The sequence below is a fragment of the Adiantum capillus-veneris genome, chromosome 28 (assembly GCF_014529385.1).
Source record: "Adiantum capillus-veneris isolate H3 chromosome 28, ASM1452938v2, whole genome shotgun sequence".
Lineage (NCBI taxonomy): Eukaryota > Viridiplantae > Streptophyta > Polypodiopsida > Polypodiales > Pteridaceae > Adiantum > Adiantum capillus-veneris.
Window position 1 is genome coordinate 133,870,512 of NC_140958.1, and position 17,179 is coordinate 133,887,690.

Consider the following 17,179-nt stretch of genomic DNA (forward strand, 5'->3'; position numbering starts at 1 on the left):
TAGTACCAAAATCTATTCTCTTCCAATGTGTTGGAAGCAATAGAAACCTTCGTCTGTTATCTACTTATGTGGTTAACTATTTGCAATATCTTCCAATATCAGTTGGAAGCATGGATCAAGATTTCCTAAATCATGAAGGTCATAGAATTTTTGACTTGATGAGCCTACCCAGGCTGAATGAATTTTATGAGCTACAGTTCAGGAATTTGCTCATACAAGCTCTTGAAGATCGTAGCAGATACATCAACTTTACACAGGAGGAAGAGCAACCAATATTTTATATCACATTCATAGTGATAGATGCAATGATGGTGGATAACAATAAAATCTAAAATTTTATTCAACCGAAATCATTAAGTGATTTCATACCATACATCTCTCTTTGGGAAAGATATTTCAAGATCTTTGATCCTGGGGGGTGCTTTAGGAAACTTTCTCAATGGAGGAGGTTTACTCAGTCACTTCATTACATCCTGCTATTGGCTCTGAAAACCTTTCATATCACACAAGTTTTTTTAATCATACAACAAAGGTTCTTCAAAGATGAGAGCAGACAAAGACAGACGTTACAGAATCTACATGTTGTATGATCGGATAAATGGTACATGAATGTACCATTATCTAAGGGGGGGAGCTAATGATAGCCGTTTTTGGGCTCTCCGTAATTGCCATAGTAAGTTACCCCACCCTACCAAAATCACTCAAACACTGTGGCTCTCCCTACCATTTCACTGTACATAGGCGTGTGTGAGTTAGGGGACTTTCCCCATAGTTTCTTAAATACCCTCAGCTAGCTAGTCACTGGGCTAGTTGAGCCAAAAAAATAAATAAAATCAAAAAAATAAAATATATTATGGCCCATTTGTGTGTAAATATTGCATTGTATATATGGCCTAAATATAGGGATTTTTATAATTATTCTGGTATTTTATTTAAATATTTATACTTAGGTGTGTGTTTTATTAAACCTGTGTATGCCTTCTTTCATCCTCTTACACCATAAGTATATTTTTTGCCAATGTGTACATACTCTAACCTCGTATTTTTCTTTTATACAAATCACTCCCACATTTTCATCCTCACCCTCGTGAAAACAAAAAATTGATTTCTACTCTCTTAGTCACGTTTATTATATTATTTACTTGCATACCTTTTCCTCTTTCACCCAAAATAATACAAAGAGAGACCATATCATATGATTCCAATATCCTTCCATATGCATATTTTCTCCATATTTGTTTCATTATTTTTACTCAATATTCTAACACCATGTGCTCATTGAGCTAAAATCCATGAATAGTCCATACACCAGTCCCACCATGTATATATTGCTTTATTCACCAATAATCCTCCTCCATTCATGTGTAAAGGGAAATATGGATGCTTTGTATTATGATATAACAAAGGAGGGGCTCACTCTTGGATGCATTGTACAAATTCAACAAAGGAGGGGGCCACTAAAAGACTTTTGTAGGCATAAAAAACAGGCTTTTTGGTGAGATTTTTGGCACCCATCTCCACTCCCAATTTGGAGCGGTGGTCATAAGAGAAAACGTGGAACAAGAGCTAAATAATCACCTCAAAACTTTGGTGAATTTTGGAGCAACCACCGGTGAGCTAGGATGTTTCTAGTGGACCCCAGTCTGCCCACTTTTCTCACAAGTAGCCCTTACTCTTCTCTCACCTCTTTCCACACTTCTACACACACACACACTCATTCCTCTCGATCCTCACTCAAACCTGCACCTTCAATGGTTTCTCTCACCTTCTTCACCATTAACCTCCCCTCTTACTCCCATAGCTCTCATATGAGCTCTCCATGTACATACGTACACCATCTCTATGTCTCTCTCTATTACTTCCAAAGTACAATTCCATCTTACCCCTTCTGTATATACATAAAATTCAGCATGTAAACCATGCTTACCCTCTGCAAATCAAGAGATCTCATCAACCAAATTACCATTTTCATCGTGATAATCAACCTTGACGGCAGGGGCATAAAGAAGAGAAGACGAAGAAGAGGATCGATAGTCATTTTGAGAACATACACAAGTAAGTACTTCTTCAAGCTTCACCATCACAAGGATTTCATCACTTCATTCAACCATCTTACTTCAACCATCCACCTCATTCTACCCATTTTAAATATGACATTAACTTTCTAGTGATTACTAACACTAACCACTAACATACTAACACAAAATATCCATTGACATAACCATAAAAGACACCTCACCTCAAGACATGTGTATAGTAACTCTCTCTCTCTCTCTCTCTCTCTCTCTCCTTACTTAAAACTTTACTTTCACCTTATCTACCATCAATAATGCTCTCTTTTGAGCCCACATCCATGACTCAAGCAGACAAACAAGGCCCGCAATGTTTTGATATTTTGAAAAAATCATAATCCTTATTTGTTAGCTTGTAAATTAGGATTTCCAATAATATTAATAAGGGGTCTCCAACCTCTAAATAGGCCCCTCTGCTTCTTGTAAAACAACCTCCAATATCTCACATAGCACCCCAACACTCTATGCGTGAGGAGAGACTTAGGTGTAGCAACCACTTTCTGAGCTTCACTCTAGATCTTGGTGTGAGAGAAGCGTTCAAGCTACACATTGCAAGTGAGAGAGCGTGAGTTCAAAATCTCAAAACCACTATTGTATATGTTCGTCCATCATCAATAAATTGAGGTATAGTGCATCAAAGGCGTGATTCGATGTTCAAATCTTTGTCCTTCCACTTGTGCGATACGGTTTAGTGAATTCAAGGTGACTTGTGTACTTTGATTTTTATCGTTTATCTTGTTTTAGAAAGTGTTTTAGTGTGTTTTCATTGCCAATTTTGTGTCCATTGTAAGAGGGTATTGTGGTGAGAGGTCTCCCACACCCTAAGACAGTGTGTGTGTGTTGGCAATGTTTAGCATTTTGTACAAGCTCTACGATAGCAACATAATGAACCATCTCCATTTGCAAGTCACAAATAAGGTATTATGCAAGATCCATTCCTCTCTCTCTTCCCTTTGCTCTAGCTCTCTCTAGCCCATTTTATGTGAATCTTGGTGTGAGGTTTCTTGTGTGGGTTTTGTGGCGCATCCTCTTGGTTGTGCCAGAAATCTATCTTGCGTCCTAGTTCGCATACCATAACTAGGTGGTGCCCCTTCATTTGTTTGGCTGTGGGTTTGTTGTTGTTGTTTCTTACTTGTGGTTGCCCCAGCCCCAATTGAGCAGCACGGGAGCCTTGTGAGGTGTTTAGAGGTCGCCTCGGTTGTTGCCCGCCCCGGACCGCCTCAATGTTTGTGAGGTTTAGATGGCTACAGGTTAGGCCTTCATAGTTCTCAATATTTTTTGATGCTTGTAGGGAGAGCTAAGTGTTAAAATCGAAAGTTATGACCAATTTACAAGAATTGCATAATCCTGTGTTTTGGCCAAAATTAGCACTTTTATTAATTTTTTGGTGGCTTTCTTGATATCCAAATTCAATTTTGATTGTGTAAGTGTAATGTATAACATAAAGCTAATCTTCCTTGAGTTTTGGGGGACTTAATATGTTATATATCATAGTATATGATGATGGTTGATTTTTCTGATTGTTGAAGAATACGATACATTTTAGAGTAGCAAGTATATTTTTCTCAATATTGCTAGTTTCTTACGCCAATTGTGTGTATTTTTTAGATAGTAACCATATCAAATCATAGACTACAAACTTGGTTAGATATTGAGTAGTTTCTATGGGTTTCTAGAGTTCATAATGCTAAACCCAGTTTTTTCATGTTTGCTGTATTTAGCACTTTATCATTGGCCCCAAGGTTCCAATTGTAAGAGATCCATTATCCTTTTGACATGCTCCATTGCTCCTTTTGAATCGAGAGGCCCAAAGGGAACTAAGAAAACATGTATATAGTATCTGTATTGAGCGTGACTATAGAAACTTTGATGATAGGTCTGCAGAATGGCAAAAATGTAACTTTTTTGTACCTATTTTTTTTGCCCAAAAAAAAATTAGTGAGGTAAAATCAACCATATGTTTTGGTCACCAACCCATTGAAGTTAACGAGGCATTTTATCTCATGTCCTACAAAAATCTCCACTCTTATTTATATGCAATCAGCCGTAAGAAATTGCTGTTTTGGGCAAAATGCACTGGTCCATCAACATTGAAGGCTTGTAGTGACCAAGGGATGAGAAAAATTACAAGTTTCTCATTTTTTTCCATATGTAGTAGTTATTGAACTATAAGCTCATGAAAGGATTTTTCAAAATGAGTGGATCAACTATGGTTTTGGAAATTTTTCCCAAAACCCTGAAATGACACTTTTATGTCCTGTTAGGTTACCATTCTAGTGTTAAAACCACCTAAATGTGATTGAAAAGGGTCATCAAACCACTTTCAATTATCTTCAAGTGGTTTGAAATCTTCAAGGTTCTCATCCAAGCACTTATCAGATTTCAAACCACCTGAAGCACTTAAAACCACCTTAAAAGATTTAAATAGATCATTAAGTGGTTTGTTTTTCCCTTTCTATCACCTTCAGGTGGTTTGAAAACTTCCAAGCGCTTACATAGGTGCTCACCTAAGCACTTGGAGGATTGAAAATGGCTTTTAAAATACTTTAAAGTGGTGCCAAACTATTTCAGCACTTTGCAAAGTACAAGCTTCCACACTTAGATGCTTGAAAGCAGTATTATAGGTACTTTAAATCACTATCAATATTTTAACTGCTTTGCAAAGTACTTGAAGGGGTATTCAACCACCTTGTGATTGCTTCCTTAGTTCTCAGAGGTTTTTTACAGTTTGACAATGGTTCTGAAAACTTGAAAGTGGTGAACAATGGTCACTATACTACTTGACAGTGGTTTTTTACAGTTTGAATATGGTTGTGACAGCTTGACAGTGGTGATCTCCACGGGACAAAAATTCCACAAAAGGTTTTGCGACATTTCCCTCTGCTTCCTCGCATCAAGCATTTCTTCGAATGTAAGTCCATGGCCGCCCTAGCATCATGGCATGAGGAGAATAAATCTTCGGATGGTGTGCTACGAATTCCTACAGATTGCGTAGCGTGGAAACATATAGATGGAACATGGTCGGATTTTGCCAGGGAAGCTGGAAATTTGCGCTTAGGCCTGGCTATGGATGGCGTAAATCCATTTGGTCAAAGATCAACATCTTACAGTGTATGGCCCGTTGTCATCGTCAACTACAACATTCCCCCGTGGTTGACTACGAAGAAGGGGCAGCTATGGCTAAGCTTGATTGTGCCAGGGCGATATAAAGTGGGGAATATGGATGTGTATCTTCGTCCACTATTGGAAGAGCTACAACAATTGTGGATTGGCATAGAGGTGGTGGATATGAGCCGACACATAGGACGACGGAATGCTTTGATCAGAGGCATTCTAATGTGGACCATGCATGACTATCCCGGGCTAACAGAATGCTCAGGTGATCTATTGACACTCCTCACTCAGACACTGTAAATCTTGTTTTTTCCCATAGTTGATCTATTATCATGTGTATACATGCAGGGCTTCAAACAAGCGGATACAGAGCATGTGTCACATGTGGACCTAGACTGAATGCACGTAGGGCACCCTCACTGAAGAAGCAAATCTACGAAGGTCATCAAGCGTATCTTCCAGAGAATCATGTGTTACGTGACGGCTTTTTGGGAAGAGAGCCACCAAGGATGTCTGCACAAGCATGGTTAGAGCAGAAGGAGATGTGCGATGACGGATTGCCTCCAGGGATGAAGAGACTATCTCTATGGTACGAGTTACCATATTGGCCCCGACTCATGATCAATCACTTGCTCGATCCAATGCACATATTCAAGAATGTGGGTAATCTACTATGGGACCATTTGACCGGCAAGAAAGATACTTTGGGAGCCAGAGTTGACCTTAGAAATGTGGATCGTATGGAGCAATATTGGCCGCAAAAAGCGTCTGATGGATCGATAAAACTCCCTAAAGCACCATGGATTTTCACAGGAGCCCAAGAACGCAAAGTAAAAGAGACCATTCAATCTTTGCGGATCCCCACTGGCGTAATGCACTCGCTCCGAACGTGTTTTACTAAAGAAGGAAAGCTTACCGGTTTGAAGTCACACGATTGGCATAAAATGTGTCAGGTACGTTCATAGTGGACTTTAATATCATTGCATAAAATGTGGACTTTAATATCATTGATGAGCGCATATCTGGGATTGTCATGTGCAATCTCGGTGTTGAGAAGAAGATGAAGGAAGATCTAGAGGCTAAAATCAACCGATTTTGCATGCTTCACAATCCAGTGATGCAAAAGTGGATTTCACAATATGAGGATGCAAAGCAAGAGCGACAAAGGGCACGAATCGAGTGGAGACGGGGAAGACGACCACCGATGCACTATCCAGTGGTTCTGGAGAGCCTACCAACCTTCATGAGCTTAAGATGGTTCCACAATCAATTGAAAAGCGCACAACAATGCGGTGACGAAGTGAGTGAAGAAGAGTGGGAGTACTCTCGGGGTTGCGCGACCAAGGTAAGTTTGCAATGTACGACTAGCAAGTGACTTAATTTATAAACGTTTGAACAGACACTCATAATCTTTGTTCATTGTAGTATAAGTCATACACAGCAGCATGGTGTAAAGGTCGACATTTTAGGGTGGAACGAATCGACAAAAAGCGTTTTACTCAAGATTGTGGAATCATGGCAAAATTTGAACAGTCTAGTCGACGATGTTCCTCTGATAAAGATCCTGTGGTGGAGGAACTCACTTACTTCGGCACGCTGCAAGAGATTTTGAGGATCGATTACAGAGGATTTTTTGTCGACTTGTTCGACGTGCAATGGTTCAAGATAATCATGGAGGGTCGCAACGCTACTGTGCGTAGAGGAGAGTCTGGTTTTCTTGAGGTGGATTCTACTAAGAAATGGACTGACCTAAGAGACACTTTCGTACTACCCGAGCATTGTGAACAAGTAAGTATGTAAATAGTTAACATCCCCATTTTACAAGTTATGTGCATGAAAGCTCTCATGTAAGTTATGTGGCTCTGGAAGGTAATATTTCATCCTGCAAAGTCTACATCAAACTGGTGGTACGTCATAGAGGTAGCCCCTCGTAGTGCAAGGACGTATGAGGGCTACCATGTGCCAATCACAACGACATCAATGGAGGAGATCAGAGAAGATGCTCAATCAGAAGCCGCTGCGGTGGTGCCAGACGCGAGCATCAAGATGCTACTACTCTATATGGGGTGCATGCAGAGGAGCTACAAAATGAAACAGAGGATATGTGTTTAAACGGAGAGCTCTATATAGATATAGGAAGTTATGCTGAGTTATGCGAGGATAAGAGAGAGATCTCTTAAAGCCACAAATATTGTATTTGAACAATTTTGCTCCGTGTTGTAAAAGCTCTGGCTCTCTAAGTACCTTCCATGGTGTATAACGCTCTTTTCTACTCGCGCTCACATCTTTTGATTGAAAATTCTGAGTTTTCGACTTGCCTCTTCTATCACTCGATTCTTTGCGTCATTGTATTTAAATGTGTCATTACGTCATTGTATTTAATGGTCTTTGCGTCATTGTCTACTCTATTCATTCAATATTAAGTTTAAATATTCGTGTGTTTAATGCAGGTATGGATGATGAGGAGTTTCTTTCTTCTTTGTCACCGCAGCAGAGACAGTGGTACGTGGAGCATCATCGCTCTGGCGCATCATCGCGCGTTCTTACTCCATCCACATCTCCCTCTCTTTCGGAGCATTCGGCGCGCTCCGAAGCTTCGGCGTCGACGAGACGAGCTTCACACTCGTCTAGACACCGGCGCTCTAGTGGTGGCGGTGGCGGTTGTTGTGGGGATTCCGCCACCGATGCCTCCACACCGCCTCGTGTTCGACGAGGCTCTTTACCCTCCCCTTCTTTGCCCGCCCCCACACCAGCCACAGCATCGCCATCTACGCCAGGTTTTGCACGGCTGACTGTTCCTAGAAGCTACACACCTCTACCTACTCTGCCAGGAGCCACCCCACTCGACACTCCTCGCTTCGGGGCCCAGACGTCGGTGGAGACACCTGACGTCCGTAACCCCATCGACACGCCGCTAGAGACCCCTGCCGGGACACCCAGGTTCACGCGTCACCGGCCAGAGGGCTTGCCTTACTCCGTCGACATCAGCGGCGGCATCATCATGGATGATGACGGCAAGAAGGTGATCTCGCGCATGGGTGGTCTTTGCTCTCAGCTGTTTAGACACTACATACTAAACAAATGGAGTGAAGTACCAAGTGATTTAAAAAACAGAGTCATCAGCATACTTCATGATGAGTTTTCCGTTCCAACACGGGATCAACGCTTCAATGAAGACCTGATGAAGATTCGAATGCGCGAATACTGCAAACAGAAGCGTTCCGAAGTGCAAAAAGCAATCAAGAATGGGTGGAACAGGCCAGATTGGCTGGCCAAAGAAGATTGGAAGAATGCGAAGAAAGCAGCGCGCGAGAATCCCGACAAGTGGAAGCAACAAAAGGATGCAGCCAGAGCGCGAGTAGAGGCAGGGAGCTCGCACCACTTGGGGAGCGGTGGATGGGCATCATTTGAGGCCAATTTTGTAAGTGTTTTCACATTGCTCTTTATGCATGTTCGATAGTTTAGGGTTTATGAGTTTTTTAGTTCTAACATAATGAAATCTTTGTATGTTTTGACAGTGGTCGATGACAGGACGTGATCCCACACCGTACGAGCGCGAGTACGCAGGCAGGAAGGGCCTGTTTTATAAATGTCGTTATATGTTTATATTTACTGAAAGCTGTCTTATTGTCTTTTTTTGCAGAATCCGACAGACACGCCGCTTGGACGCGATGAGACGTCTGACTAGACGACGTCAGTTTAGCCGTAGCTAGATAGCATTAGTTTAGGGTTTCTCATAGCTTATGTATCATGAGACGGATTTTATACGTCTTTTTGAACCATGTATATTATTACATTTGTCACCGCAGTTCCTTTTTCCAATCAATTCTTTATGCCTATGATGTTGTACAATTGTCATTATTACATTTGCCAATCAATTCATTTTGCTTATGATGTGTACAATTGTCAATTTTGCAAACAATGCGTCTTGTGGGTGACTATCTTGGGTCTATTATCTACCTTTGCACTTTTTTTAAAAAGTGAATCAAGTACAATATGGTTGATGGGTGGCAGGGCATTCAATGCCCTGTCACCAAAAAAAAATTCTCTCGGGCGTTGCTATAAGCGTCGATATTTATGGCTCTGTAGCCTCGCTATAAGCGTCGCTATAGTCTTCTGTGTAAACTTCGCTATAGGCGTCGCTATATGCGTCGCTATATAGCGACGCTTATAGCGACGCATACAGCGACGTCTATAGCGACACTCTCGTAGCGACACTCGTAGCGACGGTTTTAGCGACGCCGGGGGTTATAAAAACCCAGTGTATTTCCGTCGCTAACAGCGTCACAAGAGCACACAACCTCTTGTAGTGATACTACTTGACAATGGTTTTCTATAGTTTGATTGTGGTTGTGACAGCTTGACAGTGGTGAACATTGGTCAACATACTACCTGGAAGTGGTTGATAATGCCTAAGGTTGATCCAGCAAATGCAATGTATGCATAAGAACAACCTTTCTGTCGATACGCCTTTGGCATATGTCCTTCGTGTTCAGAGAGACTCAGGTCTCTGCTGTCCAGAAACCAAAAACAACCGCTTAATGTCCTCTGTGATGTTTGTAGAACAATGAGCTTGCCGTTGGCATGCTGACTAGATACGGATTGTTCTCATCCTCTAAATGGAGTCGTGCATTCGCAAAACCAATGTTTCTTGTGTGTATACCCATCGACTTTGCAAGTGCTCTATCCGTAAAGGGACATGCATCTACTCATTCCTCAAATTAATGCATGCCATCACTGTTGCCCTCTTGAAAATAATTTCCATGGCTGAGTACGGGACCTTAACTTCTGACAAGGTATTGCAAATGTTGGAAAGAAGTGCTCTCTGTATAGAATGTACCAAGTTCTACAGGTTGCAAAATATTGGTTGCTGGAGTAACTCCTCAAAAATTTCTCCTTGAAGTTTGGTTGTCAATCCTTACGTGTTCTCTTCCAAGCACCTTGACATGGCATGAAGAATCTTCCTTTTCTGCTTCTCATCAAGCTAAACATCCTTCCGCTTGTTAACATAGAAAGTCTGCTACCTTTGCCTCTCTCTTTGTTCCCTTTTCTTTGCCGCCCAGTAATCGTGTAAGCAGCTTGTGAACTGCTCGAGAAACTCTGCTCTACTGTGTACTAGTGGGCGCGGAGCCGGATCAAGAAAACTTGAAGAAAAAGAGCTCAACGCATGAACATACATCATGAAGAGCCCAATCATCAACAAGGCCAAACATGTCACAAACACTCACACACACCTAACTGTCAAGAAGGCTCCATCATTAGAGAGAGAGAGAGAGAGAGAGAGAGAGAGAGAGAGAGAGAGAGAGAGAGAGAGAGAGAGAGAGAGAGAGAGAGAGAGAGAGAGAGATGGAGAACTAAGCACACACAACAGAGAACCGCGTGCAGAGGAAAGAAAGGGAATGTGATGCAGAAACACCAGACAGAGAAGGAGAGAAAGGAACCCTGCTCTAAGCAAAAACCGTGCATAGAGAATACCCTAAACCTTTATGCTTTGTGCCCACGCAGAGAAGGAGACACAAGGGGTGCTTGTACTTCTAACACATCCCCTCTTTGAAAAAAAATTCCCCCCATCTTCATTACTCATCATTGACTTTCCTCCCCCAAAAATTAAATGTAGACTCAAAGGTTTCCCAAATCTACTTTAAAAAGGAGTGTCCAAAACAACCCTTTTTGACCATCTATACATGCTTTCACCCTAGATTACATGGGTGATATAGTGGCGACATGTGAGGTAGCATGGTTGCAATTACTACTTCAAGAATTTGGAGTACAGGTACTAAGCGTGGTTGTCATCTATTGTGACAATCTCAGTAGCATGCAAATAGATCAAAGACTAGTGTTTCATGCGAGGAAAAATCACATTGAGGTGCATTAAAACTTCATCAAAGATAGGGTCTTGGTAGGGGAAATCCACAAGACATCCACCTTGAGTATGTGACAATACATGAGTAGATATCTCCGCAAAGTCCCTTGAGTATGTGGTGATGGATGAGCAGGTTGCAAATATCTTCACGAAGGACTTTGGATCATAGAAGTTGTGGGGGTTTTGAGTGATGCTTTGCTTATTGGGAGATGGCGTTGAGCTTGAGGGGGAGTGTTGAGATGTCAAGCTCAACATGCATCTCTTGGATGAATATCACAAAACATTATCATCAGTAGTGTGCCTTGGTGGATACATACAAATTCACACTAAACTATTGTACTAGTCTTCCATAATGTTGTGTTTTCTCTTTTTATGAATTGTAGACTTCTTAGCTTGAGTTAATGAAGAAGAAGAAGAAGGTTTTTCCTCCGAGCTCTTTGTGTGTGTGTGTGTGTGTGTATGTGTGCTTGCAAGAGATCAAGCTCTCACCTACTCTATCTTTTAACAAATTGCACTTAGAATTAGTTTTCATGAAAATATACTTTGCAACAAAATGGTGTTGTAGAGCAAGAATATAACACGCACGTAGAAGAATTTTATAGATCTATGATGAATGAGAAGAACATGCCTCGTTGTTAATGGGTTGAGGCTATTCCTACAGGTGTTTACATTATGGACAAGACCCCTACTATTGTAGTGCATGGTATGACACCTAAAGGGAAGTTTAATGCTGTGCTTTACAACGCTTAGATTGAATTTTTGTTTGGTTCAATTATGCTCATCTCAAGTTTACACTGAATGAATTTTAAGATTTCTCAGCTCCAATACACTGGGAAAATGCAATGAAGAGTGTGTGAATTGAGGCTTTGCACTTTCAAATTGGAATTTTGAGTGCGGAGATTGAGCACAAGATTTAGAAGGGCTTTAGAGGGGCTGAAAAACTGAGCAACTTATGGCTAGAATGTTTCTCTAATTTGGATTGCCTTTGTACATTTTTAACACGCTTTTGGATCTCTAACGGGAGGGTTCACAACTCAAAGTCGTTGATCAAAATGAAGACAATGGTTTTGGGGGTCTTCCAAGATTTATTGGGCCTTGTTTGACCTCCAATAGCCTTTAATATGATCTACTTTTTTTGAATGAACAAGATTAGCTTATATAGTGCGTTAATTGCTATGTTTTGCCGCTCATGGCAATGACCTGCTAACTAAAACATACATACAATAACTAGGTGATGCAATAATAGAGTGTTCCGAAAAGAAGGAGAATACTTGAATCAAGTCTAGATAGCAATGCTACCTTGCAATGATGAACTACAATCATTCAAACACATGCATGTGCATGAGAACTTGGGACTCGTAGACAAAGGTCTAATCAATTCAGTGTACTGGAAAAATAAGACTGTGGAGCATTATTTATCAACAAAAGGGTGACATTACAAATTGTAAACATGGGTTGAAATAGGGATCGTGGAAATGAGGAGGAAAGAGGGAAGCATTAATGTGAGTGAGCTCTTATTCATCATGCATATTTTGGTTGCTAGGGAGGGGACCTCTGAGGGCATATTGCCAAACAACGAAGCTGGTCCAATTGTAAGGATAAGTGGTGATGGAGGGGCATCCTATACATGAAATCCAGATCCAAGTTGTTTTACTAAAGTCACCATGCTTGCCCACACATGAATTGTAACAATCTGCACTTGTATGGATGAACGGCGTTGATCCAGTGGTTGCATTGTAAGCATTTAAAAAACCTTCAATCCACATGCCCATTAAGTGCTAATGATGCCCATAACAACTATCCTCAAGTGAGCAGAAGGTTCCATCTGGCAACCATAACAATAAATACTCAGTATTAACATTCATGGACCTCATGTCAGAAATTAAGCAAAAGTAGTGCATTGACTTGATACTCAAGAGAGAACCGGGTGAAAAGCAAGATCGGAGAGCTAAGAAGAAAGAAATACCTATACATGCAGGGTTGGATTCAAGGCTAAGGTACATGTGGCCGTTAACTTGATGGTAACCATTAAAATGATGCTTTAATAATGGTTACCCCCCAAGACTCTACAATTATTGGAATTACCCACTAGTACTATGCAATAAATGAGCCATATCTCAATGACGATGACCCACGTTGTTGTGTTGCTTTGTAGGCACATGGTGAAAGATGGATAGTGTTTTTATTAACCTTGCATTCATTCTAGAAATCTACTATGGCAATAGACTGGTGGAATGTGGATTCTAGAGAGTCTTGATGCCTATGATCAAGATGTATGGAAGTTGCCAAAGTTTATGGGCTAGAAATGTAGAGCTAAACACACTCTCCAAGCCTATCTTTACGGCTTGTCAATTGAGATTTGGACGAGAAGGTTATGGCCAATTTTAAAAAAATCGAGGGTTGATTCTAGTGTTTTTAGACTAGCTTTGGTATGCATTTCGGCTGATCAAATTTAGCTCCCCAAGGTCTCACTTGATAACTTCTGACATGGGAAACATGGTGTGCTTTACAACGCTTAGATTGAAATTTTGTTTGGTTCAGTTATGCTCAGCTCAAGTTTACATTGAACGACTTTTAAGGTTTTTGGGCTCCGTTACACTGAGAAAATGCAATCAAGACTGTGTGAATTGAGGCTTTGCAGTTCCAAATTGGAGTTTTGAGTGCGGATATTGAGCACAAGCTTTAGAAGGGCTTTAGAGGCTAGGGGTTGAATTGGGTCAACACTGAGCAACTTATGGATAGAATGTTTCTCTTTGGATTGCCTTTGTACATGTTTTACAAGCTTTTGAATCTCTAATGGGAGGGTTCACAACTCAAATTTGTTGATCAGAATGAAGACAATGGTTTTGGGGGTCTACAAAGATTTTATTGGGCCTTGTTTGGCCTCCAACAGCATAATAGGATCTAGTTTTTTAGAATGAACAAGATTATATTGGTGCGTTAATTTCTATGTTTTGATGCACCTCATGGCAATGACCTGCTAACTAAAACATACATACAAGAACTAGGTGATGCAATAATAGACTGTTCGAAAAAGAAGGAGAATACTTGAAACAAGTGTAGCTGGCAATGCTACCTTGCAATGATGAACTACAATCATTCAAACACATGCATGTGCATGAGAACTTGGGACTCATAGACGAAGGTATAATCAATTCAGTATACTAGAAAAATAATACTGTGGAGCATTATTTATCAACAAAAGATGGACATTACAAATTGTAAACATGGGTTGAAATAGGGATCGTGGAAATGAGGAGGAAAGAGGCAAGTATAATGTGAGTGAGCTCTTATTCATCATGCATATTTTGGTTGCCAGGGAGGGGACCTCCGAGGGCATATTGCCAAACAACGAAGCTGGTCCAATTGTAAGGATAAGTGGCGATGGATGGTTGTTCCTCAAATTATTGATTAATCAGCATTAATGCAAGGAATTATGATCGCTGTTTATGAGTCATTTTGGAAAACTGTCTATAAACAACAAGAAAACACACACACCTCAATACTACGTGTTATCCAGAGAGGATAGGTAGACTAAAACATACATACAAGAACTAGGTGATGCAATAATAGAGCGTTCCGGAAAGAAGGAGAATCCTTGAATCAAGTCTAGCTAGCAATGCTACCTTGCAATGATGAACTACAATCATTCAAACACATGCATGTGCATGAGAACTTGGGACTCATAGACAAAGGTCTAATCAATTCAGTGTACTGGAAAAATAAGACTTTGGAGCATTATTTATCAACAAAAGGTGGACATTACAAATTGTAAACATGGGTTGAAATAGGGATCGTGGAAATGAGGAGGAAAGAGGGAAGCATTAATGTGAGTGAGCTCTTATTCATCATGCATATTTTGGTTGCCAGGGAGGGGACCTCCGAGGGCATATTGCCAAACAACGAAGCTGGTCCAATTGTAAGGATAAGTGGTGATGGAGGGACATCCTATACATGAAATCCAAAGCCAAGTTGTTTTACTAAAGTCACCATGCTTGCCCACACATGAATTGTACCAATCTGCACTTGTATGGATGAACGGCATTGATCCAGTGGTTGCATTGTAAGCATTTAAAAAACCTTCAATCCACATGCCCATTGAGTGCTGATGATGCCCATAACATCTATCCTCAAGTGAGCACAAGGTTCCCTCTGGCAACCATAACAATAAATACTCAGTATTAACATTCATGGACCTCATGTCAGAAATTAAGCAAAAGTAGTGCATTGACTTGATACTCAAGAGAGAACCGGGTGAAAAGCAAGATCGGAGAGCTAAGAAGAAAGAAATACCTATACATGCAGGGTTGGATTCGAGCCAAAGGGTCGGCTTTGGCCATTTATGACTGGTCGGCCAGTTTGTAACCAATTTGACCATTCAAGAAATCTATAAAACAAATACGTGCAAGAGGGAAATGGTCACTCTTGCACGGGGGGAGATTGCACCCAGTGCTTGTGTCTTCTTCTCTTCTCTCCTCCCTCCTCTCTCACCGTGCTTGCATAGCACTCCACTCTAGGAAGTGTGCCTGCACGTGTTCTTTCGCTCTCCCCCACTCTCTGTCTCTCTATGTTCGTATTGTGCTCGATTATGGATTTGTGCGAGTTGACAGGTACGTAGATTTATTCGTTTATGTCTTGCTATGCGCTATTTTGAGTATTTTGCAGGGCTCTCTACACTCCCGCCTGTAGCAAATAGAGCGTTCCGGAAAGAAGGAGAATACTTGAATCAAGTCTAGCTAGCAATGCTACCTTGCAATGATGAACTACAATCATTCAAACACATGCATGTGCATGAGAACTTGGGACTCATAGACAAAGGTCTAATCAATTCAGTGTACTGGAATAATAAGACTGTGGAGCATTATTTATCAACAAAAGGTGGACATTACAAATTGTAAACATGGGTTGAAATAGGGATCGTGGAAATGAGGAGGAAAGAGGGAAGCATTAATGTGAGTGAGCTCTTATTCATCATGCATATTTTGGTTGCCAGGGAGGGGACCTCCGAGGGCATATTGCCAAACAACGAAGCTGGTCCAATTGTAAGGATAAGTGGTGATGGAGGGACATCCTATACATGAAATCCAAAGCCAAGTTGTTTTACTAAAGTCACCATGCTTGCCCACACATGAATTGTACCAATCTGCACTTGTATGGATGAACGGCATTGATCCAGTGGTTGCATTGTAAGCATTTAAAAAACCTTCAATCCACATGCCCATTGAGTGCTGATGATGCCCATAACAACTATCCTCAAGTGAGCACAAGGTTCCCTCTGGCAACCATAACAATAAATACTCAGTATTAACATTCATGGACCTCATGTCAGAAATTAAGCAAAAGTAGTGCATTGATTTGATACTCAAGAGAGAACCGGGTGAAAAGCAAGCTCGGAGAGCTAAGAAGAAAGAAATACCTGTACATGCAGGGTTGGATTCGAGCCAAAGGGTACCCGTGAGGCTGAGCTCGTCGCTGGAGTTGAGGGCTCCGCCGTTGTCAAGGAAGAAGGCAGCTTGAGTGGCGCCATCCGACAAATGGGGGCGGGCGACGTGGTAGGCACCGCGCAGTATGCCCACGTGGCGGGTGTCGTTGAATTGTGAGGCAAAATAAGGGTTGGTGAGGTTGATGCCGTCCGTGGCCTTCACAATGGCGAACTCGCAGCCTGCCGCATGCGCAGCCTCCCAGATGGATAGATTCAGCGGCCCCTGCACCTCGCTCACGTCCGCACCGAACACTGGCGGGTGCGGGTCGACCGGAGCCGGCGCCGGCGCTGGAGCCTCCGTCGCTCCTGCCAGGCCGGAGCTAGCAGCAGCCAGAACCACCATCATGATCACTAATTGGGATGAAGCCATCCCTGCAACCAATGAATAGCTTATTGCGGAAGGCAATGACCCCTACCAATGAATACCTTATTGTGGAAGACAATGACCCCTAGACACAGATCAGGGGACCTTATATTGACTCTCCTGCAGAGCCCGAGTTCTCGGGAGTGAGCTCGACTCATGCAAGGAACGTGTGCACACGCTTCACCTTTGACTGCATGCTCTCTGCACAAGCTTGGCCCTACCCTTGCAAAGTACATTACAAGTACGGTCGATACAAACCTACAAACTTTGGAATTCACATTTTT

The 17,179-nt window shown here is 41.6% G+C and overlaps 1 protein-coding gene across 1 annotated transcript; it reads right to left on the minus strand.

The window, feature by feature from the left end:
* Positions 1 to 15,864: 15,864 nt before the first annotated feature.
* Positions 15,865 to 16,961, minus strand: LOC147421339 (N,O-diacetylmuramidase-like). The gene is made up of 2 exons (XM_086504878.1): positions 16,466 to 16,961; positions 15,865 to 16,324 (listed from the first exon to the last, which is right to left on the minus strand). The coding sequence occupies exons 1-2, from the start codon at positions 16,899 to 16,901 to the stop codon at positions 16,014 to 16,016; spliced, it is 747 nt and encodes a 248-aa protein (XP_086361004.1). The 5' UTR covers positions 16,902 to 16,961; the 3' UTR covers positions 15,865 to 16,013.
* Between the last annotated feature and the right edge of the window lie 218 nt (positions 16,962 to 17,179).

What these genes read in the sequence shown, in the direction of transcription:
- LOC147421339 (XM_086504878.1), bottom strand. Translation starts at nt 16,901, where the DNA reads ATGGCTTCATCCCAATTAGTGATCATGATGGTGGTTCTGGCTGCTGCT. An exon ending in ATCCAACCCTGCATGTACAG is followed by an intron (nt 16,325 to 16,465) that starts GTATTTCTTTCT and finishes TATGGTTGCCAG; the next exon opens with AGGGAACCTTGTGCTCACTT.